Below are 24,661 nucleotides of genomic sequence, written 5' to 3' on the forward strand. Positions count from 1 at the left end.
GGGTGGATTCATCTCTGTGGTGGCCAGCCTGCCCGTGGGGGTGGATTCATCTCTGTGGTGGCCAGCCTGTCCGTGGGGGTGGATTCATCTCTGTGGTGGCCAGCCTGTCCGTGGGGGTGGATTCATCTCTGTGGTGGCCAGCCTGTCCGTGGGGGTGGATTCATCTCTGTGGTGGCCAGCCTGTCCGTGGGGGTGATCCATCTCTGTGGTGGCCAGCCTGTCCGTGGGGGTGGATCCATCTCTGTGGTGGCCAGCCTGTCCGTGGGGGTGGATCCATCTCTGTGGTGGCCAGCCTGTCCGTGGGGGTGGATCCATCTCTGTGGTGGCCAGCCTGTCCGTGGGGGTGGATTCATCTCTGTGGTGGCCAGCCTGTCCGTGGGGGTGGATTCATCTCTGTGGTGGCCAGCCTGTCCGTGGAGGTGGATTCATCTCTGTGGTAGCCAGCCTGTCCGTGGGGGTGGATTCATCTCTGTGGTGGCCAGCCTGCCCGTGGGGGTGGATTCATCTCTGTGGTGGCCAGCCTGTCCGTGGGGGTGGATTCATCTCTGTGGTGGCCAGCCTGCCCGTGGCCAGCCTGGGTGGATTCATCTCTGTGGTGGCCAGCCTGTCCGTGGGGGTGGATTCATCTCTGTGGTGGCCAGCCTGTCCGTGGGGGTGGATTCATCTCTGTGGTGGCCAGCCTGTCCGTGGGGTGGATTCATCTCTGTGGTGGCCAGCCTGTCCGTGGGGGTGGATCCATCTCTGTGGTGGCCAGCCTGTCCGTGGGGGTGGATTCATCTCTGTGGTGGCCAGCCTGTCCGTGGGGGTGATCCATCTCTGTGGTGGCCAGCCTGTCCGTGGGGGTGGATCCATCTCTGTGGTGGCCAGCCTGTCCGTGGGGGTGGATTCATCTCTGTGGTGGCCAGCCTGTCCGTGGGGGTGGATTCATCTCTGTGGTGGCCAGCCTGTCCGTGGGGGTGGATTCATCTCTGTGGTGGCCACCCTGTCCGTGGGGGTGGATCCATCTCTGTGGTGGCCAGCCTGTCCGTGGGGGTGGATTCATCTCTGTGGTGGCCAGCCTGTCCGTGGGGGTGGATCCATTTGATTTTCAACTCAGTTAATGAAAGAGCTTGTCAAACAAAAGACAGAGATTGAATGGAGTTCCCACAACTGGAGTTCCCACATATGCTGAGCAATTGTTGGCTGCTTTTCCTTCACTCTGCGGTCCAACTCATCCCGAGTGGTGCAGTGGTCTAAGTCGTCCGGGTTAGGGTTTGGCCGGGGTAGGCCGTCATTGTAAACAAGAATTTGTTCTTAACTGACTTGGATGGTTAAATAAAGGTTAAAGGGTTAAATAAATAAAAATAGGTTGGGTGAGGTCAGGTCAGGTGATTGTGGAGGCCAGGTCATCTGATGCAGCACTCCATCACTCTCTTTCTTGGTCAAATAGCCTTTACACAGCCTGGAGCTGTGTTGGGTCATTGTCTATTTGAAAAACAAATTATAGTCCCACTAAGGGCACACCAGATGGGATGGCGTATCGTTGCAGAATGCTGTGGTAGCCATGCTGGTTAAGTGTGCCTTGAATTCTAAATAAATCACTGACAGTGTCACCAGCAAAGCACCATCACACCTCCTCCTTGCTTCACAGTGGGAACCACACATCCTGAGATCATCAGTTCAGTACTCTGCATCTCACAAAGACACGGCGGTTGGAACCAAAAATCTCAAATTTGGACTCATCCGACCAAAGGACAGACTTCCACCGGTCTAATGTCTATTGCTCGTGTTTCTTGGCCCAAGCAAGTTTCTTCTTCTTGTTGATGTCCTTTAGTAGGGGTTTCTTTGCAGAAACCTCCTATGAACAGTTGATGTTGAGATGTGTCTGTTACTTGAACTCTGTGAACTCTAATGAACTTATTCTCTGCAGCAGAGGTAACTCTGGGTCCAGTTTCATCTTAGCGCTTTATCGTTTTTGTGGCTGCAATTGAATGAACTTTAAAAGTTCTTGAAGTTTTTTGGATTGACTGACCTTCATGTTTTAAGGTAATGATGGAATGTTGTTTCTCTTTGCTTATTTGAGCTGTTTTACCATAATATGAACTTGGTGTTTTACCAAATAGGGCTATCTTCTGTATTGCACCCCTACCGTTTCACAATACAACTGATTGGCTTAAACACATTAAGAAGGAAAGAAATTCCACAAATGAACTCTTAACGAGGCACACCTGCTCATTGAAATGCATTCAGGTGACTAGCTGATGAAGCTGGTTGAGAGAATTCCAAGAGTGTAAAAATGTCTCTACCACATCTCCGGATTCCTACCGCAAGCTCTGAACCTTTGCTCCGGATCATCGCAGCTAGCTAGCTGCTATCCGAGTGGCTACTCCTGGCTAACGTCCCCCGAAGCAAGCACCAGGTAGCTTCAATTACCTCTTTTGCCAATTGGCCTGAACTCTTTGCTGCCGACACAGAGCCCCGCCGATCCATCACAACTTGTCTACCGACGTAACCGTCCGAGGGGGTGTCTGTCCCAAAGCAAGCACCAGTTAGCCTTGAGCTAGCCTCGAGCTAGCTGTTTTGGTTAGTCATTTTTGTCTTATTTCACTGTAGAGCCTCCAGCCCTGATCAATATGCCTTAGCTAGCCTACTCCTCCTCTGTTCCTCTGGTGATTTAGAGGTTAACCCAGGCCCTGCAGCCCCCAGCACCACTCCCATTCCCCAGGCGCTCTCATTTGTTGACTTCTGTAACTGTAAAAGCATTGGTTTCATGCATCTCTGGCCTTCGAGCGCTGGAGAGGGAGAGCGGGTGCAGGCGTGACAACTGTACTGTATACAAAACTGTGAATATGTACAGTTGAAGTCGGAAGTTTACATACACTTAGGTTGGAGTCATTAAAACTCGTTTTTTAACCACTCCACAAATTTCTTGTTAACGAACTATAGTTTTGGCAAGTCGGTTAGGACATCTACTTTGTGCATGACACATGTAATTTTTTCAACAATTGTTTACAGACAGATTATTTCACTTATAATTCACTGTATCATCCCAACCGTGAAGCACGGGGTTGGCAGCATCATGTTGTGGGGGTGCTTTGCTGCAGGAGGGACTGGTGCACTTCACAAAATAGATGGCATCATGAGGAGGAACATTATGTGGATATATTGAAGCAACATCTCAAGACATCAGTCAGGAAGTTAAAGCTTGGTCGCAAATGGGTCTTCCACATGGACAATGACCCCAAGCATACTTCCAAAGTTGTGGCAAAATGGCTTAAGGACAACAAAGGCAAGGTATTGGAGTGGCCATCACAAGCCCTGACCTCAATCCCATAGAAAATTTGTGGGCAGAACTGAAAATGTGTGTGCGAGCAAGGAGGTCTACAAACCTGACTCAGTTACACCAGCTCTGTCAGGAGGGATGGGCCAAAATTCACCCAATTTATTGTGGGACACTTGTGGAAGGCTAACCGAAACGTTTGACCCAAGTTAACAACGGTTTACTATGTGACTCTGGAGGCAGTGTCCCACATGAAAAATACTACACTTTACTGTATAATACTACATTACTTACTATACTACACACAGTGGTATCCCTCGATCATGTGTAGAATTTTGTAGAATACTATAGTAAATAATATAGTATTATTCACTCAAAAAAACAATGTACAGTAATGTCTGCAAAAAACCTACCGTTTTTTAAACTATAGTAAACACTACAGTATTTAATTTGCATACTATATACCCTGGCCATTCTCCTTCCCCATGTTAAAATTATGCCACCCATATTTGAGAAACCTACATGCCAAGTATGGACCATATATTGTGTTCCCTACAGGTTATCGAAAAGAGCAGAAGCGCTGAAAAATCAGTTTATACACAAGTTATACCTACCTACAAGTTGTGGGGAATGTGCTCTTACTATTTCTCCAGTCGGTTTCCTCAAGGTTTCCTCACTTCTATGTCAAAGATAATAAAACAAAAACACTATAGTTAATACAACAGTCATGTTCACAAAAACACTACAGGAAATGCTACAGTAAACTGCAGTCCGCAAAAACACTACAGTAAATACTACAGGAAACTGCAGTCCGCAAAAACACTACAGTAAATATTACAGTAAACTGCAGTCCGCAAAAACACTACAGTAAATGCTACAGTAAACTGCAGTCCACAGAAACACTACAGTAAATGCTACAGTAAACTGCAGTCCGCAGAAACGCAACAGTAAATGCTACAGTAAACTGCAGTCCGCAGAAACACTACAGTAAATGCTACAGTAAACTGCAGTCCGCAGAAACACTACAGTAAATGCTACAGTATACTGCAGTCCGCAAAGACACTACAGTAAATGCTACAGTATACTGAAGTCTGCAAAAACACTACAGTAAATGCTACAGTAAACTGCAGTCCGCAGAAACACTACAGTAAATGCTACAGTAAACTGAAGTCTGCAGAAACACTACAATAAATGCTACAGTATACTGAAGTCTGCAAAAACACTACAGTAAATGCTACAGTAAACTGAAGTCTGCAGAAACACTACAATAAATGGTACAGTATACTGCAGTCTGCAAAAACACTACAGTAAATGCTACAGTATACTGCAGTCTGTAAAAACACTAGACTAAATACATCAGTATACTGAAGTCTGCAGAAACACTACAGTAAATGCTACAGTAAACTGCAGTCCGCAGAAACACTACAGTAAATGCTACAGTATACTGAAGTCTGCAAAAACACTACAGTAAATGCTACAGTATACTGCAGTCTGTAAAAACACTACAGTAAATGCTACAGTAAACTGAAGTCTGCAGAAACACTACAATAAATGCTACAGTATACTGAAGTCTGCAAAAACACTTCAGTAAATGGTACAGTATACTGCAGTCTGCAAAAACACTACAGTAAATGCTACAGTATACTGAAGTCTGCAAAAACACTTCAGTAAATGGTACAGTATACTGCAGTCTGCAAAAACACTACAGTAAATGCTACAGTATACTGAAGTCTGCAAAAACACTACAGTAAATGCTACAGTATACTGCAGTCTGCAAAAACACTAGACTAAATACATCAGTATACTGCAGTCTGCAAAAACACTAGACTAAATACATCAGTATACTATTCTGAACAAGAATAGAATTGCAACATGCAACAATTTCAACAATTTTACTGAGTTACAGTTCATATAAGGAAATCAGTCAATTTAAATCAATTTGTTACGACCAATGCATTTCACATGACTGGAAATGACGCAGCCACTTAGGAGCCAGGCCTAGCCAATCAGAATGAGTTTTTCCCCACAAAAGGGTTTTATTACAGACAGAAATACTTCTCAGTTTCACCAGCTGTCCAGGTGGCTGGTCTCAGACGATTCCACAGGTGAAGAAGCCGGATGTGGAGGTCCTGGACTGGCGTGGTTACACCTGGTCTGCGGTTGTGAGGTCTGGTGGACATTATTGCAGTCAGTATGCCAATTGCATGTTCCCTAAAAGCTTCAGACATCTGTGGCATTGTGTTGTGTGACAAAACTGCACATTCTATTGTCCCCAGAACAAGTTGCACCTGTGTAATGATCATGCTGTTTAGTCAGCTTTTCGATGTGCCACACCTGTCAGGTGGATGGATTATCTTGGCAAAGTAGGATGCTCACTAACAGGGATGTAAACAAATTTGTGCACATCATTTGAGAGAAATACGTTTTTGTGCGTATGGAACATTTCTGGGATCTTTTATTTTATAAGATCATATTGCGTACATTTTTTGGTTCAGTAGACAATCCACAAAAGACTACATGTATTACTATAGAATACACTACAGTTTTATTTCACTACAGTATTTATACTATAAATACTACAGGGAAGTCTGCAGAAACACTACAGTGAATTTATGCCATAGTATATTATAGCATTTTTTTTTATGTGGGGTTCTATATACAGTATATCATTTCCATTGCAGTTGGACCCATGTTGGGTTGTACATTCAGTTGGGTCTGTGTGAAATGTTGTAGCGCGGTGTGGGAAAGCCTAAACAGTGGTGCACCATACGCTATTCAGACCTGGGTGGGTTCTAGCCTACCTAGAGTGCCAGATGGGTGGGGTTTTCACCTTTTCAACTATTCTATTAGTGCCATTGTACCAGGCAAGCTCAATCAAGCGCAGATAAAGTATTTACAAATATTTCAAATAGTATTTGAACCGAGGTCTGATGATTTACTGTGTTCCTCATTGAATTGAACATTTTCCATTGAGGCTTTGACTGCTGCCATTCATTTTTGTATTTGAATGGGAATTACTCAAGTCTGATGATTCACAGAGAGATCAAGCATAATTAAAGAATGTGGAAGAAAATACTCAGAGGTCTCTGAAGAATGAGCTCAGAGAGTGAGAGAGAAAGAGAGAGAGAAAGAGAAGGAGAGTAAAATAGAGAAAGGAAGATAGCGAGAGAGTAAGAGAAAGGGGGAGAGGCAGAGAGAGAGAGGTGGAGAGAGCAGGATTGTTTTGGAGAGCTGGTAAAGAATGAGGTCATGGGAAGTGAAAGGATTGAGGGTTAGCAGGAGTCCTGTAGCCTGGGCTCCTCCCCTCCTTTTATGAGACGGCCTTTAGCAACAGTGCCCATAGAATTAGAATGAGTAGAACGGGGGCAGAAGCTCTGACCATGGCAATTGTGGATGGTGAATGGGGATGTCCGTTCTACTTTATTCCAATTCTATGGCAGAATCTTCTCTCTCCAGCTGCACCTGTCCCTCTCTGGGTTGCTCTCAGCAGGAAGGGCCAGGGCCTCCTGACACAGGTCCTGGCACCGTTTAAAATGCTTAATCCCCATGGCAACGCTATAGCTACCTGCTGAAGTTTCGGTCGTATTAAGCGATGGCTCGGATCCACTGAGTGGTGGAACCACTAAGAGGTCTTTTCAGTGGAGGAGACTGAGACTTTAAACTGTATGACTGTCAGTCATACTAGAATCAAGTGTCTTCTTATCTTATCCATGCTACCTAACATAAAACCCATCCATGGGAATTCAGTTTCTCTCTCAGGTTGGATTCTGTCAGAGAATTCCCACGGAGCAGTATACAGGAATAAAAGGTCCCTTTCGTTATGGCAGCGTGGCCTAGTGGTTAGAGCGTTGGACTAGTAACCGCAAGGTTGCAAGTTCAAACCCCCAAGCTGACAAGGTACAAATCTGTCTTTCTGCTCCTGAATAGACTGTTCCTAGGCCGTCATTGAAAATAAGAATTTGTTTTTAACTGACTTGCCTCATTAAATAAAGGTAAAATAAAAATAAAATCATCATAACCAAGTTATGTTAACCAGGTCGTGTGTGTGAGCGTGTGTGTGCTCTGAGGCCAGTTTGAGCAGAGTATGTTGTGTTTATTAGAGGAAGTGGAGGAAGGGTGGTGAAGGGGAAGGGCAGAGCTGTGTATCATTGCATCCTCAGGTCAAACATACACACACAGATCACATTCCTCTCTAGTGTCACATTTTAATCAACCTTAATGACCTCGTTATTGTCTCTAAGGCCTAGATTCAATCAGATCAAGCGTTAACCGGCGATAGCCGACACCCGCATAGCCGATGTTTTGGCGTGTCGGAATTGTAACTGCGTTGGAGCTGTCAAATCGGTGAGCGACTGCTCTTGATCATTGTCATGAAGCCACACCTGCACCACTCGTGTTAGAAGCTCTCTCTCTCTCTCTCTCTCTCTCTCTTAAGGCTTGTAAGGATGTGAGTGTGTCATAAGTGTGGTGTGAGTCCAATATTGAGACAGGAGGTGTAGAACAGAATAACAATACGTTGTGGACACTACAATACCTGTGCTCAAGTTTCTCAGAGTTTCTCTTTTATCCTTATTGGTTGTTGTAACATATGTGATCTGCATCTGTTACTATGGTGTTACTAAGAAGAAGGGCTATACGGTAGAGTTAGAGTACGGGTCAAAAGTTTGAACACACCTACTTATTAAAAGGTTTTTCTTTATTTTTACTATTTTCTACATTGTAGAATAATAGTGAAGACATCAAAACGATGAAATAACACATATAACACCAAAAAAGTGTTAAACAAGTGAAAATATATTTTATATTTGAGATTCTTCAAAGTAGCCACCCTTTGCCCTGATGATGGCTTTGCACACTCTTTGCATTCTCTCAACCAGCTTCATGAGGTTGTACATGGAATGCATTTCAATTAACAGGTCTTGTGGGAGTACAGGTCTGCAAGGAAAATGTTACAGTTGTGTAATATTCTCGACAACACAAATGCAACAGTTGTGTCCGCAGTAGAGGGTGAGTTGGTGGTTAGAGAGGTGGTGCTGGGAAGGAATGTTTAGTGGGGTGTTAGTGGGGCTGGGAAGGAATGTTTAGTGGGGTTTTAGTGGGGCTGGGAAGGAATGTTTAGTGGGGTTTTAGTGGGGCTGGGAAGGAATGTTTAGTGGGGTGTTAGTGGGGCTGGGAAGGAATGTTTAGTGGGGTTTTAGTGGGGCTGGGAAGGAATGTTTAGTGGGGTTTTAGTGGGGCTGGGAAGGAATGTTTAGTGGGGCTGGGAAGGAAGGTTTAGTGGGGTTTTGTGGGGCTGGGAAGGAAGGTTTAGTGGGGTGTTAGTGGGGCTGGGAAGGAAGGTTTAGTGGGGTTTTAGTGGGGCTGGGAAGGAAGGTTTAGTGGGGTGTTAGTGGGGCTGGGAAGGAAGGTTTAGTGTGGTGTTAGTGGGGCTGGGAAGGAAGGTTTAGTGGGGTGTTAGTGGGGCTGGGAAGGAAGGTTTAGTGGGGTGTTAGTGGGGCTGGGAAGGAAGGTTTAGTGTGGTGTTAGTGGGGCTGGGAAGGAAGGTTTAGTTGGGTTTTAGTGGGGCTGGGAAGGAAGGTTTAGTGGGGTGTTAGTGGAGCTGGGAAGGAAGGTTTAGTGGGGTGTTAGTGGGGCTGGGAAGGAAGGTTTAGTGGGGTGTTAGTGGGGCTGGGAAGGAAGGTTTAGTGGGGTGTTAGTGGGGCTGGGAAGGAAGGTTTAGTGGGGTGTTAGTGGGGCTGGGAAGGAAGGTTTAGTGGGGTGTTAGTGGGGCTGGGAAGGAAGGTTTAGTGGGGTTTTAGTGGGGCTGGGAGGAAGGTTTAGTGGGGTGTTAGTGGGGCTGGGAAGGAAGGTTTAGTGGGGTGTTAGTGGGGCTGGGAAGGAAGGTTTAGTGGGGTTTTAGTGGGGCTGGGAGGAAGGTTTAGTGGGGTGTTAGTGGGGCTGGGAAGGAAGGTTTAGTGGGGTGTTCTGCTTGGAGTGGCGTGAGAAGGAGAGGAGGAGAGAAGGTGTCACTGGAGAAGAAAAAAGGAGGAGACAAAGAAGTGATCGACAGTGAGGGGAGGGTGCTGCCGGTGGAGATCTCAGATTGGATGTCCAGCAGGCAGTCCTACTAACTCTCATGGCAGGCAGACCTTCCTGACCTGGGCCAGAGAAAAGGAAAACCTGCACCCACTGAAATAGTATTTTATGTTCTTTAGCAGCAGCAGAGGTCAAATGGACGTGTTTCGATGACAGCCTTCGTCAGCTTGTAGGGCTCTCATGCCACCTTATTAGATGGAAAGAGTCAGTCATTGTGAAGGCTTGGAGTGGTGAGTTTCACACTAATATGTGGTTATGGTTTAACCTTTCACACTTTCACTTTGTTCAATATTACTAAGGCATAGGCCTACATCAACTTGGTATATGCATGTTTTCATTTTATCCTTGCATTATTTTCAGGCCATGGTTGGAATTGTTATTCTTTTAGACACTGTTTTCAGGTGTAATTGAAATCCAATGTGCTGTGTGTATGTTTGTTTGTGAGTAATATGTGAGAGAGAGAGAGAGAAAGAGAGAGATGGCCCAGGGTCTTGTGCTGTAGTCATGGCTATACCGTGTGAAGGGAGAGCTGGTTGAAGGCTGATTGAGGTTACAGAGACCCTGAGGCGCCCTCCAGCTGTCTGCTGTCACACTGCACACGGTCTGGAAGACTGGTCACACAATCCTGTGGTTATCTGAGAGACTAGTCACACAGAGGGAGAAGGGAGAACTGTTCTCTCACAATCTACAGACTAGATCTGAAATGATTTTAAAGTTTACATGGCTTTTGGGGATGAGTTAAGAAGGAACCCTAATATTTTGCAGTGACATTTTAGTCCACATTAACCTGTCAACAGATTATGGTTATATGCAAAGAGTTCCTTGTAGATACAAATGTGTGAGAGAGCCACTAGACATATAAAACAACCTGAACCTGCAACAGCTTCATGATATATTAAACCATGTATCCCTGTGTTTCTGTTTTGCAGTGAAGGAGGACTGTGGCTCTGAAGAGGAGGATGAGGAGGAAGGGGGGGAGGAGGAGGAGGAGGAGGGGGTAAGGATGCCCTGGTAGAGGAGATGCTACAGTTGGAGGATACAGCGGTCATCTACCCCGAAGCTCCAGAGGACGAGCAGAAGAGCATTTCTGAGAGACGGGTCCCAGACGAGAATGGTACATCACTGCACCGTAAAACTCGTACCTTATTTTTCTACTCATAATGATGCTATCTTCAGAGAGACAGCAGAGCTTTTCAGTGATTTGGCACATAAAACATGGTCTTCCACGTTTAATGTATTTTCCTTCTCTCTATCTATATATACAGGCACGCCAGACGCTCTTTCCCAGCTCCTGACCTGCCCGTACTGCTCGCGGGGCTACAAACGCTGCACTGCCCTGAAGGAGCACATCAAGCTGCGCCACGAGAAGAGTGAGGACAACTTCAGCTGCTCCCAGTGCAGCTACACCTTCGCCTACCGCACACAGCTGGACCGTCATATGACCCAACACAAGACTCAACACAAGGAACCTGTACAGGTACCACAACCAACATGTTGGTTTGTGTGTGTGTGTGTGTGTGTGTGTGTGTGTGTGTGTGTGTGTGTGTGTGCGGGTATGCCTGTCTCTGTGCCTGTTTCTTTCCTTGTCCCTGTGATTGGAGGATACCCTGTTGGAGGATTCTGGCATTCCTACCTATTCCCTCCTGATTCCAGGGATCTCCAAACGGGATTTCTGGAAAACCTGTGTGTTTTGGGACAGATCCCAGACTTTTGCAGCACTAATGCTGTCATTGCTTGAGCTCACTCCCCCTCACAGACTGCCTGTTATTAATATACGATCAGTCCTCCCACTTTTATACAAATAAAAATATATTTTATATTCTTCAAAGTAGCCACTCTTGGCATTCTCTCAACCAGCTTCATGAGGTAATCATCTGGACTGCATTTCAATTAAGAGTGTTAAAAGTTAATTTGTGGAATTTCTTTCCTTCTTAATGCGTTTGAGCTTTAAGGTAAGGGGGTATACAGAAGATAGCCCTATTTGGTAAAATACCAAGTCAATGTTATGGCAAGAACACCTCAAATATGCAGAGAGAAACGACAGTTCATCATTACTTTAGGACATAAAGGTCAGTCAATCCGGAAAATTTCAAGAACTTTTAAAGTTTCTTCAAGTGCAGTCGCAAAAACCATCATGTTCAATGATGAAACTGGCTCTCATGAGGACCGCCACAGGAAGGGAAGACCCAAAGTTACCTCTGCTGCAGAAGATAAGTTCATTAGAGTTACCAGCCTCAGAAATTGCAGCACAAATAAATGCTTCACAGAGTTCAAGTAACTGACACATCTCAACATCAACTGTTCAGAGGAGACTGCGTGAATCAGGCCTTCATGGTCGAATTGCTACAAAGAAACCACTACTAAAGGATACCAATAATAAGAAGAAACTTGCTTGGGCCAAGAAACACGAGCAATAGACATTAGACCGGTGGAAATCTGTCCTTTGGTCTGATGAGTCCAAATTTGAGATTTTGGTTTCCAACCACTGTGTCTTTGTGAGATGCAGAGTAGGTGAACGGATGATCTCCACATGTGTGGTTCCCACCGTGAAGCATGGAGAAGGAGGTGTGATGGTGTGGGGGTGCTTGGTTGGTGACATTGCCTGTTATTTATTTAGAATTTAAGGCACACTTGACCAGCATGGCTACCACAGCATTCTGCAGCGATACGCCATTCCATCTGGTTTCGGCTTAGTGGGAATATCATTTGTTTTTCAACAGGACAACGACACAACACACCTCCAGGCTGTGTAAGGGTTATTCGACCAAGAAGGAGAGTGATGGAGTGCTGCATCAAATGACCTGGCCTCCACAATCACCCGACCTCAACCCAATTGAGGTGGTTAGGGATTAGTTGGACCGCAGTGTGAAGGAAAAGCAGCCAACATGTGCTCAGCATATGTGGGAACTCCTTCAAGACTGTTGGAAAAGCATTCCAGGTGAAGCTGGTTGAGAAAATTCCAAGAGTGTGTAAAGCTGTCGTCAAGGCAAAGGGTGGCTACTTTAAAGAAGTAGCCATCCTTCCCAGCCCCACTAACACCCCACTAAACGTAAATAATTTTGATTTGTATGACACTTGTTTGGCTACTACATGATTCCATATGTGTTATTTCATAGTTTTGATGTCTTCACTATTATTCTACAATGTAGAATATAGTCAAATGAAAAGAAAAACTGTTGAATGTGTCCAAACTTTTGACTGGAACTGTATATTATAAAAATTCCTGGATGTTTATCTGCTCCTGTGGAATAAATTAACTTTATGGATTTCTGTTTTGCATTACGATTCATAATTCTGTCTTATCTCAGCACTGTTTTTATCACTGTCTGCTGACACAGATGCAAACTAAATTTGCGTCTCAAATAGAACCCTATTCCCTATATAATGCATACTTTTTTCTGGTCAGAAATGTGCACTGCATCGGGAATAGGGTGCCATTTGGGATGAACACAACATTTTAGCTGACCTATTAAATGTTTAAACCCGTATTTGAATTGTACTGTACAGAACTCTCCCTTTATTCTTTGACAGAGCAATTTGAACCAAGATGTCTTTATCCAGAGTGACTGCATACATTTTCATACTATTTAGTACAGGTTCCCCATGGGAATGTAGCCCACAACCCTGGCATCCAAGCACCATGTCCTACCAACTGAGCCACGCAGGATTACTGTTACTGTTGACTGGGAATGCATTACACGCCCTTCAGACAGCAACATGAGTATGCACTGACTTCAGACAGCAACATATGAGTATGCACTGACTTCAGACAGCAACATGAGTATGCACTGACTTCAGACAGAGTACTGTTGTGACATGTAATATATTCACCCAGACCAAAACATCCCCATGAACAACACACACATTAACTACACTGTACACGTTGACTGAAGAGGCTTCTCACCATGCACAACAAACACATTGCCTGTGTCCCAAATGGCATGCTATTCCCTATATACCACACTACTTTGCACTACTTTTGACCAGAGCCCAGAACCCTGGTCAAAAGTAGTGCACTGCATTGGGAATAGGGTTCCATTTGGGACGCAAAAATTAACTATGCTGTACCCGTTGACTGGAGAGTGTCCTCACTCACCCGTCTGTCCTTCTGTCTGTCTGCTAGCGCCACACACCCCAAACCACCACAACAACAGGGGGGAATAGGAAGTTCATGTGTACAGAGTGTTCCAAGGCTTTTAAATACAAGCACCACCTGAAGGAGCACCTGCGTATTCACAGCGGTGAGTAATACTGGCAACACCTTGGTCACCATGGCAACACACACATGGGATGACTCACATGGTTAAGTCCCAAATGCTATCCTATTCTCTAATATAGCGCACTAATTTTGACCAGAGCCCTATTGGCCAATTGGGACACAGTCCTGGTCAAAGGTAGTGCACTATAGGCTATAGGGAAGAGGATGTCATTTGGGACAGAATCCTAGTGACTATATTCACAGCACTGCTGGTCCAGATGTATCTAACCATTTCCTTTGATATGTTTATAATATGCCGCTCTATAATTTCTGATTCTTGATTATGATAATTATTGAATCTGTGCTTCTGGCCAATGTGTCATAATTCTGTTGCTGTTGGCTTCAGGGACATGACTCCATTACCTCAGCCTGTTTGTTAATAATAGGTGCATCTGCATCCCAAATGGCACCCTATTCCCCAGGTAGTGCACTACTTCTGACCAGGACCCATAGGCGTCAAACGTAGTGCACTATATAGGGAATTGGGTGCCATTTGGGACACAAACCTTATGTTTTCAGATGTTTCCTGGAAGTAGCTTTATTTGATTACTCTATTCTTCTTATTTGACAAATTTCTCTCAGGAGAGAAGCCATACGAGTGCCCCAACTGTAAGAAGCGATTTTCCCACTCCGGGTCCTACAGCTCCCACATCAGCAGTAAGAAGTGTGTTGGCATGGTGCCTGTCAACGGTACCCCGACCAGTCATGAAGGCCTCCCAGACCCCCACCACCCAGAACCAGCTTTCCGGCACTGCCCCCGTAGCCCCTACCCGACTGCTCCTCCGGGGGGAGAAGACAGATGGCAAGCCCCTTCAGGAGCAGCTCCCCGTCAACCAGATCAAATCCGAGCCGGTGGAATATGAGTACAAGCCGGTGGCGGTGGGGCCTAACGGGGCAGCAGGGACTAACGGGACAGTGTTTACCGGTGGCATGGCGGTACCCCAGGGCACGGTCCAGGCGGTGGTACTGCCCACCGTTGGTTTGATGTCTCCTATCAGTATTAATCTCAGCGACCTGCAGAACGTACTCAAGGTTTGATTTGTATTTATTTGCCGATTTAAAAACAGAATTCAACCATGCATTTAAAATGATTATTTTTTTAAATACAAAAAGGTGTAAAAGGCCCCTTGCGGTCAGAAATGACCAAATCTAGCTATTGTATGGAGCCCCTTGATGTTGTGGTCATTTGTTAACCTCGCAGTTGGTGTGTCTATCATCCCAGTGACTTTTCACATTTGAACATGAAGCTTTAGTACCACTACTCATCAAGGATAGCACCAAAAAAAGGTTTCTTATTTCCATTGTGGTGCTCTTATTTCCAAGGTGGCCATGGATGGGAATGTGTTTCGCCAGGTGCTGGGGACGGCCAACGGGCTGGTGACGTCCAAGCAGGGGGTGGTGGGGCAGGCTGGGCAGCAGGTCATCTCAGCCATCAGCCTCCCTGGCTTCGTGGACCAAGACGGAACCACCAAGATCATTATTAACTACACCCTGGAGCCCAGCTTGGCCCAACAGCCCAGCGCACCTCAGCTCCTCAAGAAGGAACCTCTCCCTGCCCCCACCACCACAAACACACAGCCAGCCTCCAAAGTAACAGAGATACTCACCCAGGACCTCAGCATCATCAAGACCGAGCAGCCCGACTCGGAGTCTGAGAAGGAGATGGAGAAAGAGGAGGCTCAGACCGAGGCAGAGGCAGAGCAGAGTAAGGAGGGTGAAACAGCAAAGGCCCAGACAGGCAAGACAACATGTCTGCTGTGTGATGACTGTCCTGGTGGTTTGGATGCACTACACATGCTCCAGCACTGTAAACCTACCAATGGGGAGGGGGGTGACGTCAGCCCCCTGGACCCCTCTATCGCCGCCCTGCTGGCAGAAGCAGGGATAACACCAGGCCAGCCCCCTCTGAAGAACCTGCTCTCCCTCCTCAAGGCCTACTTTGCCTTAAACGCAGAGCCCACCGAGGAAGAGCTGGCCAAGATCTCTGACAATGTCAGGTTGCCCGTGGACATAGTCAAGAAATGGTTTGAGAAGATGCAGTCCGGTCAGATTACTGTAGAGCCCCCTGGTTCCTCTTCCCCTCTACCTTCAACAGGTCCTAGCACAGAGACCCAGGCGGCCCAAGAGAAGAGCGGAGAGCAGACAGAGGAGCAACTCGCCTCGGCCCAAACCCAGGAGACATCATCTTCCCAACCTCCCAAAAGTTCCCCTGCCTCGACCTCCGCCTCCCCCTTGGTCTCAGCCTCGGCTCCTTCACCACTAAACCTCTCCTCCAGCGGCCGGGTCATCGTGAAAACGGAGGAGGACTCAGAGGGCGAATCTCAAGATCTTCCCCTGGACCTGTCCCTTCCCAAGCAGCCCCAATCAGAGCCCCAGGTCCCCCATGTCCCCCAGGAGCAACCCCTCAACCTCACCTGTTTGAAGAAGGAAACGTCCCATCCCCAGCTCCAAACCCAGCTCCAGTCCCAGCTCCAACCCCAGCTCCAGGCCCAGATCCAGGCCCAGCTCCAACCCCAGCTCCAGGCCCAGCTCCAACCCCAGCTCCAGGCCCAGCTCCCAGGGTTCCAAACCCAGCTCCAGGCTCAGGGAACCACCAACACCATCTACGTCACTTCCCCCCCGCAGATGGCCACCTCCAGCCCGGTTAACATCATGACCACCCAGCTAGTAGCCATCACCAACCAGGGCAGCGGTGTGCCCTGTCTCAGGGCCATCTCCACTGGCACCACCAAACGGACTATTCTCATCCCCCAGCTTACCTACACATACACCACTAAAGCAGGCAGCAACGCCACTGGGGCCGACGGAGCCCAGAAGACTGTCATACTCAATGGTTGCCAGGTTGGTTTGTGAGCAAAGCTATTCACAATGTGTGAGATGAGACAATAGGAATATATACAGTAGATGGGACACAGAGATGGTTATTCATCAATATTAGGGGAAAATCAATCAGTGAAGGAGAGGGATACCACACACACACACACACACACACACACACACACACACACGTGTCTAACAGAACACATTGATTCAGTTGAAGAGCAGAGGAGAAATGAGGAGGAATGCACTGTGAGTTTCCTGCAGTTTTACTGAGTAGCCTGAATAACCCAGCACCAAGAAGTAAGTCTGCATCTCAATTGGTACTCTATACCCTATATAGTGTAGAACTTTTGGCCAGGGCCCATAGTGCTCTGGTCAAAAGTAGTGCACTATATAGGGAATCGGATGCAATTTGGAACGCTTTCCCCCTGCCTGTGGAAAAATGAAAGCAGTCCTGGCTGAATGGTTTGGGCTCCCTCCAGGCTTCCCTGAGCTGGATGATGTATGTACCAGGTGAAGTTACCTAATACTCTGTGCGTGCATGACAGCAGACAGAATTATCTGCCGCAGCCTGGAGTTGAGTTGGATTCTTCCAGTAGGAGTCAAGGGATGGTGTGTGTGTGTGTGTGTGTGTGTGTGTGTGTGTGTGTGTGTGTGTGTGTGTGTGTGTGTGTGTGTGTGTGTGTGTGTGTGTGTGTGTGTGTGTGTGTGTGTGTGTGTGTGTGTTTGTGTGCGTGTGTGTGTGTGTAAAGAAAGACTAGCAGAATGAATCCTTGCATGTTTATACATGTGAGCAGCTCACAGCGCGTTGTCTGTCTGAAAACCCACGTCTGTCAGTGTCTGGCAGACAGATCTATCTAAGTACTCCTGCTGGCTCACTAGAACTGACACAAAGGCCTGTGACAGTGGAAACACTGTGTTTTACATACTGCTGCTTTTATGGTCTAGTCTTGCATGATTATACAGTAATAGCAATGTCACATTAGAACAGATTTCGGGTTTTGCATTATCATTATTTTGCTTTGTAAGAACTGGGAAAATGTTTATGTAAAGAAAAGCATAATAAGTGAAATACTTAATAATAATGATAAATGATTAAAGCATCTCTCTTTTACTTTGAGGAGGAGGAGAAGGCAGACACCAGTTCAGAGAGCGTGTCGGCGGTAGAGGAGCAGAACGACTCGGACTCAGCCCCTCCACAGAAGAAGATGCGTCGGCTGGAGAGTGGCATGTATGCCTGTGACCTATGTGACAAGATCTTCCAGAAGAGCAGCTCCCTGCTCAGGCATAAATACGAACACACAGGTAAATCATATGCCCGGCGGTTGCGGGTCCATTGGGTCAGGGGCCGTATATAGCATCTCAGAGTGGGAGTGTGGATTTAGGATCAGCTTTGCCTTTTAGATCACGATGAATAAGATTATACCGACAGGTGGGAACCTGATCTTAGATCAGCACTCCTACTCTGATAATTCTTGACTTTTTAATGAGTGCTGCCCGGCCTGTGCCATTCCTTCTCGTCTTGCTATGAGACATTACTTCACTTCTTGCATGATATGAAGAATGTGGATGGCATTGACAGGCATTTAAAACACCAAGGTCTTTACTTTACCTGGCACTTTCATATGGTAAACCAATGGTTCTTCCCTGAAGATGGTATTTTAGCCAGCTTCAAACAGCTGAAAATACAATATTTTTGGTTATGGAAAATATATTTCACAGCGGTTTAGATTGTACAGATTCTACCCAATAACTGCTTGTTTTGTCACATTAACTGAAATTAGGCAAACTATTTGAATTTTTGCAACCAGGAAATGGAGGAGCCATTTTTCTGCATAGTGCATCTTTAAACCACCTAATGTCCTCCTAAAACACACATGAATTATTTCCTATCAGATGCATGCGTAACTACTGGCTCCAGCACTTTGATTCGATTTGGATTTGCCAAAAAAGGCTCTGTGTGCATCCCAAATGGCACCCATGTAGTGCAAATGTAGTGCACTACTTTTGACCAGGACCCATAGGAGAATAGGGTGCCATTTGGGACACAAAGTCTGTTTACAATTAGCCGTACTCCATTCTATTCTGAGTGGGCAGGTGGGTATTGCTCTGGTCCAGCCATGACTGCACTACTCCCAGACCACACATAGCCAATGGCATTGTGAAGCCTGGGCCAAATGGCCCCATATCCCCTATACAGTGAACAACTTTTGACCTGGGTCCATATAGGAAATAGTGTGCCATTTGGGAAGCGAACCTGGCCTGGCATAGGACAGGCAGGCAGTGTCCAAATCACTTCAGAAAAGGGGATGGGCCCAGTTGAACCCTTTATAGTGCACTACTTTTAACCAGGGCCCCTGCTTGATCTCCATTCACACTAAGATGTTTGTTTATTTTACTGAAAAATATTCCTGTGCAACAGACCTGCTGGAATCCGTTTGGGAGAATATTCTGAAGTGTTTTATGCTGAACAAAAATATAAATGCAACATGTAAAGTGTTGGTCCCATGTTTCATGAGCTGAAATAAAATATCCCAGAAATCTTCCATATGCATAAAAAGTGTATTTCTCTCCAATTTTGCGCACAAATGTGTTTACATCCCTCTTAGTGAGCATTTCTCCCTTGCCAAGGCAATCCATCCACCTGACAGGTGTGGCATATCAAGAAGCTGATTAAATGGAATGATCATTACACAGGTGCACCTTGTGCTTCGGACAATGAAAGGCCACTCTAAAATGTGCAGTTTTGTCACACAACACAATGCTACAGATGTCTCAAGTTTTGAGGGAGCGTGCAATTGGCATGCTGACTGCAGGATTGTCTACCGGAGCTGTTGACAGAGAAATGTATGTTAATTCCTCTACCATAAGCCGCCTCCAAATTTGGTAGTACGTCCAACCGGCCTCACAACCGCAGACAACGTGTAACCACTCCAGACCAGGACTTCCACATCCGGCTTCTTCACCGGCGGGATGGTCTGAGGCCAGCCACCCGGATAGCTGTTGAAACTGAGGAGTATTTCTGTCTCTAGTAGAGCCCTTTTGTGTTGAAAAACTCATTCTGATTGGCTGGGCCTGGCTCCCCAGTGGATGAGCCTATGCCCTCCCAAGCCCACCCATGGCTGCACCACTGCCCAGTCAATCCATAGATTAGGGCCTAATGAATTTATTGAAATTGACTGATTTTCTTATATGAACTGTCACGCGGTAAAATTATTGAAATTGTTGCATGTTGCATTTATATTTTTGTTCAGTAATACTTAATTGTGAGGATTTGTGTTATGATACTGTTTCCATAACAAATGCTGTTGATTTCACAGGTCACAGTCTACAGGCAGGTCAGTGTAATGTAGACAGTGACAGACCTGATGTAATGGTAAAAGCAAGGTGCACACACACACACACACACACACACACACACACACACACACACACACACACACACACACACACACACACACACACACACACACACACACACACACACACACACACACACACACACACACACACACACACACACACACACACACACACACACACAGAGCAAATCAAGAGTAATGGGTTGCGGATTGAAAAAAACTTGTTTACAGGGTTAAGCAGACATCTGTGGTGTGTTTAATGGAGAAGTTGGTTGAGTTTGAAACTCTGTTTCTCTCTCCAACTTTTCCAACCCAAACTCAGTATGTGGCTGTGTGTCTTTCAGAGGGTTTTAAATCAAGTTTCTGTTAAACATCCATGTACATTGGACACTAAAGTAATCTACTCTTCTCTCTTCTTCTCTTCTGTTTTCAGGAAAACGTCCACATGAGTGTGGCATCTGCAACAAAGCCTTCAAACACAAGCACCACTTGATAGAGCACACGCGTCTGCACTCTGGAGAGAAGCCCTACCGGTGTGACAAGTGTGGCAAGTGTTTCTCCCACTCGGGCTCCTACTCCCAGCACATGAACCACCGATACTCATACTGCAAGAAGGAGCCCCAAGGAGATCATCAGGTGGGGCGTCGGCTCAGGATGACCCCCGAAATGAGCCCCCAAGCAGAGGAGCAGCAATCAGATAGCCGGCCCACCTCCCCTCCCTCCCAATTGGACTCAGACGAGAGGGAGAGTGAGGAGGAGCTGGAGGAAGAGGAAGGAGAGGAGGAAGGCATGGAAGCCATGAGCATGGACGACATACGGGTGGTGCAGGTGGGCGAGGATGATGAAGAGAGTGAGATCTACGAGGTGGAGGAGTTTGAAGGGGAGAGGCAAGAGGAGGAGGAAGAAGGGAGCAGAGAGGAGGAGGCACAGCAGGAAGAGGAGGAGGGACAGCAGGAAGAGGAGGAGGGACAGCAGGAAGAGGAGGAGGAAGAAGGGAGCAGAGAGGAGGAGGCACAGCAGAAAGAGGAGGAGGGACAGCAGGAAGAGGAGGAGGCACAGCAGGAAGAAGAGGAGGCACAGCAGGAAGAGGAGGAGGAAGAAGAGAGCAGAGAGGAGGAGGCACAGCAGGAAGAGGAGGAGGGACAGCAGGAAAAGAAGGAGGAAGGGAGGAGAGAGGAAGAGAAGTCTGTACAGCAGGAGCAGGTGTGTGAGGAAGAGGAGGAAGGGAGAAGAGAGGAGGAGGAAGAAGGGAGGAGAGAGGAGGAGGCACACCAGAAGGAGGGGGAGGAAGAGGAATGGAGGAGAGAGGAAGAGAGCAGAGAGGAGTCTGTACAGCAGGAGAAAGATGTGTATGAGGAGGAGCAGGAGATGGAGGTACAGGTGATGGGGGAGGGGGAGGAAGGAGAGGTAGAGAAGGAAACTGTGGTAACAGAGAAGGCTAAGGAAACAGAGGACAGAAAGAAACAGGAGAAAGATGTGTATGAGGAGGAGCAGGAGATGGAGGTACAGGTGATGGGAGAGGGGGAGGGAGGAGAGGCAGAGAAGGAAACTGTGGTAACAGAGAAGGCTAAGGAAACAGAGGACAGAAAGAAACAGGAGAAAGATGTGTATGATAAAGAGAAGGAGGAGGAGATGGAGGTACAGGTGATGGGAGAGGGGGAGGAAGGAGAGGCAGAGAAGGAAACTGTGGTAACAGAGAAGGAAACTGTAGGAACAGAGAAGGAAACAGAGGACAAAGAACCGCATGTGGACAAGGAGAAGATTACAGAAACATTAGAAGATGGACAGAAAGAAACAGAGGAAAACAAGATGAACAGTGAATGAAAAATACATTTTGTGTTGAAAATGTCAAATAGCAGGACAGGAAAATATTGTCTTGTTGTCAGAAGAAGAAACAAAACAAACATGGCTGCCATGTTGATGCTGTGTTGTCGGTCCACTACTGTGTTCAAACCCAGGTGTGCCTGAACTAGACAAAAAAAGAAGTGACTTTTATTTGTGGAAAAAAATCAGTGTTACTTAGACCTTGTTTATAGAAGTATTATACATTTGAAAAGAAAGAAACACCCATGTGGACATTTGTTACTGAGAGTGAGACATCCGATCCCAGGTCATTTCTGTTTGTCAGTGTTATTACTCATTTTGCAGCTCATGTTTTAACCTTTTAACCTGTACAGTTGAAGAAAGATTTCTATACCTTTTTATTGCCAAATGATGGTGTTTGCTAAAATCAGTATTTTATTGAGTTGTAAAAAAACAAAACATCTGCACTACAGTATTCCTGGTTTACCTATGGATAAAACATGCCTCATGATGTGTTGTGCACCCTTTAGTATGATTATGTACACACTAGCTATAGATCGTCTTTATGTTAGCTAATCTTAGCATAGCATTTTGTTTTAAGTTGGATTGTTAGCCTTAAGAAGAAAAGAGGATTCTGGGGTATGGGTGGGAAGGGGTTAGCCTGAGTGCCAGTCTGTTTGTTCTATCGTGTTAACTCCTTGTCACTCATTGTCTTGCCATGTTTGGCTTGTCGAGGACAGCAATGGAATTGGCAAGAGCACAAACAGATCTGGGACCAGGCTAGGGAGAGGTGAGAGGGTGGGGATGATGATGTGGCATCTGATGCCATAACCAAACTGTCCTATCAGGGAAGGTGTCACAACCTCAAATCCAGCATTCTTACCATGCTCCTCCTTGGTCGCGCCCCAATAATCTCTCCTTCCTGCAGTGTGCACTTGTTTACTACTCCCCACAAATTGAAAAGCATTGGATTGGTGTAGGCATGGGCTAAACTACAAGAAGTTTACACAATATTTTGTATACCAGTCATTTCCTTTCAAATCCATGAAGGGAAGAGAGCAAGTGCGCACGTTTGGAGAAAGGTTTGATTATTGGGACACCCCTTGTTTTCGGTTAGGTAGGTTGTTAATCAATGATCATCAGTGTTATAGGGTCATATGAAGCAGGAGGGGGGCAGTTCTCTGCATTGTACCCCACCCCAATGCCTCCAGCCTTATGCAAGACCAGTCCTGTGTGCTGTAAGTGCCATTGAACAGTGTTATTTTTACTTCACGGATGTAGCCAGTACATCTTTCAATCTGCGCAAGGCCCATATTGAATAATGTTTGTTTACTTGCTTGGACACATTTTTTGTTAAATAGTGCTTCATCCCAAATGGCACCATATTCCCTATTGGTGCACTATAGGGCTCTGGTCAAAGTACTATACTATGGAGGGAAAAAGTGGCCATTTGGGACGCGGACAATAGCACGAATAAGGAATCTTTCATGTGACAAAAGTGACAAAGAGAATAAGATGGATGGGAAAGGTTTTTACTGTGTTTAAGGGGATTTTCCTGTGTTGGAGCGTCAGCCATTATTAGTTGAGTGCACTTGTTTTAAAAAATGGTGGCAAACTAACCCTCACTTCAGGTAACAAATGTTAGTGAATATGGTCCCTGTGTTTTATGACGTGTTTCAGTTGATTTGACCTAACAGTGTTACTTCATTCTTTTTCAGTTTGGCTTTAGTATTTTTCATGTGTGCATTTGGCAGTATTAGAACCCTTGTCACTGATGAAAGTGTACCTATTTAGTTTTTAGAGGACTTTTTATATTTATGTGTCTTATTTTTATATTTCTTTATGGTTATTTATTACACACATTGTAGTGTACAATACTGTAGTTTGAATTGATACAATAATAATATATTTTAGTATGAAAAATGATTTGACGGTCAATGAATCCAGAGCGGTCTGAAGTACAGCTCTAGGAGTCACGAAGTTTGTTTTCAAAAAAAGCAACCTGAAGTATTACGTCAACATGATGTCTGTTTAAGCTGTAAAAAAGAAAAGAACAAGAAAAGCCACAAATGAAGAGAGAAATGAAAAGTGTTCCATGTGCATCCATCATCGGACGAGTCGGTTAGACTGACCTCGTCCTTAATTTGATATGAAAGCTACTGAAAACTAACTGTGTGACTAAACGCATGAGTCCTCGCTGTTGTTATGAAGATATACGTAACTCCCTTTTTTTGTCAACATACTCTTTTTCTTTCAGTTTTGTGCCAATTTGTTACATTGTTGTTATTATGTCAGAGGCTACTCTTTGTTTTATACATTTCCTGTTTAATCTGTCTGTTTTTATAGTTGTTTTTTTATGACCCCACCATCACAATAAAATACAAGAAAGCGTTTCTGAGATTGGGTGATCTTTATTTTTATGTAACAATGTTTAATTCATCTGTAATATATCATATACTTGCTCTTTAGTTCTTAGTGGGAGTCAGGAGACAATGGTTGATGTAGTGATTGATGCGTGTCGTTAGTAGGGGTAGGGGTTAGTATGGTTATATTTTACATTAGGTATGGGGTTATTCTCTGCTTATGCATCCTGATTTCCACGCCAAATAAATACATTTATATCATCCAACCAATGTAAACATCCTTTATGGAGGAATGGTCTAAGATCCCTCCCAATGTTTTTTTCCAATCTCATAAAACATTTTAGGAAAAGGCTCAGTGCCTTGCAATGTGAAGTATTGAAAGATATTGAAAACAATACTTTTGACCATCTTTGAGAAAAAATGATTACTTGTTAAACAAAATCTCTCTAAGCAATTAGTATAACATATATTTTTTTAAATGATTACAATATACAATTGAAGTCGGAAGTTTACATACACCTTAGCCAAAAATATTTAAACTCAGTTTTTCACAATTCCTGACATTTAATCCTAGTAAAAATTCCCTGTTTTAGGACAGTTAGGATCACCACTTTATTTTAAGAATGTGAAATGTCAGAATAATAGTAGAGAGAATTATTTATTTCAGCTTTGATTTCTTTCATCACATTCCCAGTGGGTCAGAAGTTTACATACACTCAAT

At 45.3% G+C, this 24,661-nt stretch overlaps 1 protein-coding gene across 1 annotated transcript in view; it reads left to right on the top strand.

The window, feature by feature from the left end:
• The window catches only part of LOC115101556 (zinc finger E-box-binding homeobox 1-like), a 95,845-nt gene extending 71,877 nt beyond the window's left edge, over nucleotides 1-23,968 (top strand). Inside the window, 9 exon segments of the mRNA XM_065005640.1 lie at nucleotides 10,264-10,328; nucleotides 10,331-10,448; nucleotides 10,600-10,811; nucleotides 13,458-13,575; nucleotides 14,175-14,292; nucleotides 14,294-14,624; nucleotides 14,916-16,433; nucleotides 17,534-17,717; nucleotides 20,208-23,968. Coding sequence (XP_064861712.1) covers nucleotides 10,264-10,328; nucleotides 10,331-10,448; nucleotides 10,600-10,811; nucleotides 13,458-13,575; nucleotides 14,175-14,292; nucleotides 14,294-14,624; nucleotides 14,916-16,433; nucleotides 17,534-17,717; nucleotides 20,208-21,598 — 4,055 coding nt within the window. The 3' untranslated portion in view covers nucleotides 21,599-23,968.
• Nucleotides 23,969-24,661: the final 693 nt, after the last annotated feature.

The sequence above is a fragment of the Oncorhynchus nerka genome, linkage group LG20 (assembly GCF_034236695.1).
Source record: "Oncorhynchus nerka isolate Pitt River linkage group LG20, Oner_Uvic_2.0, whole genome shotgun sequence".
In the NCBI taxonomy this organism is placed as follows: Eukaryota; Metazoa; Chordata; class Actinopteri; order Salmoniformes; family Salmonidae; genus Oncorhynchus; species Oncorhynchus nerka.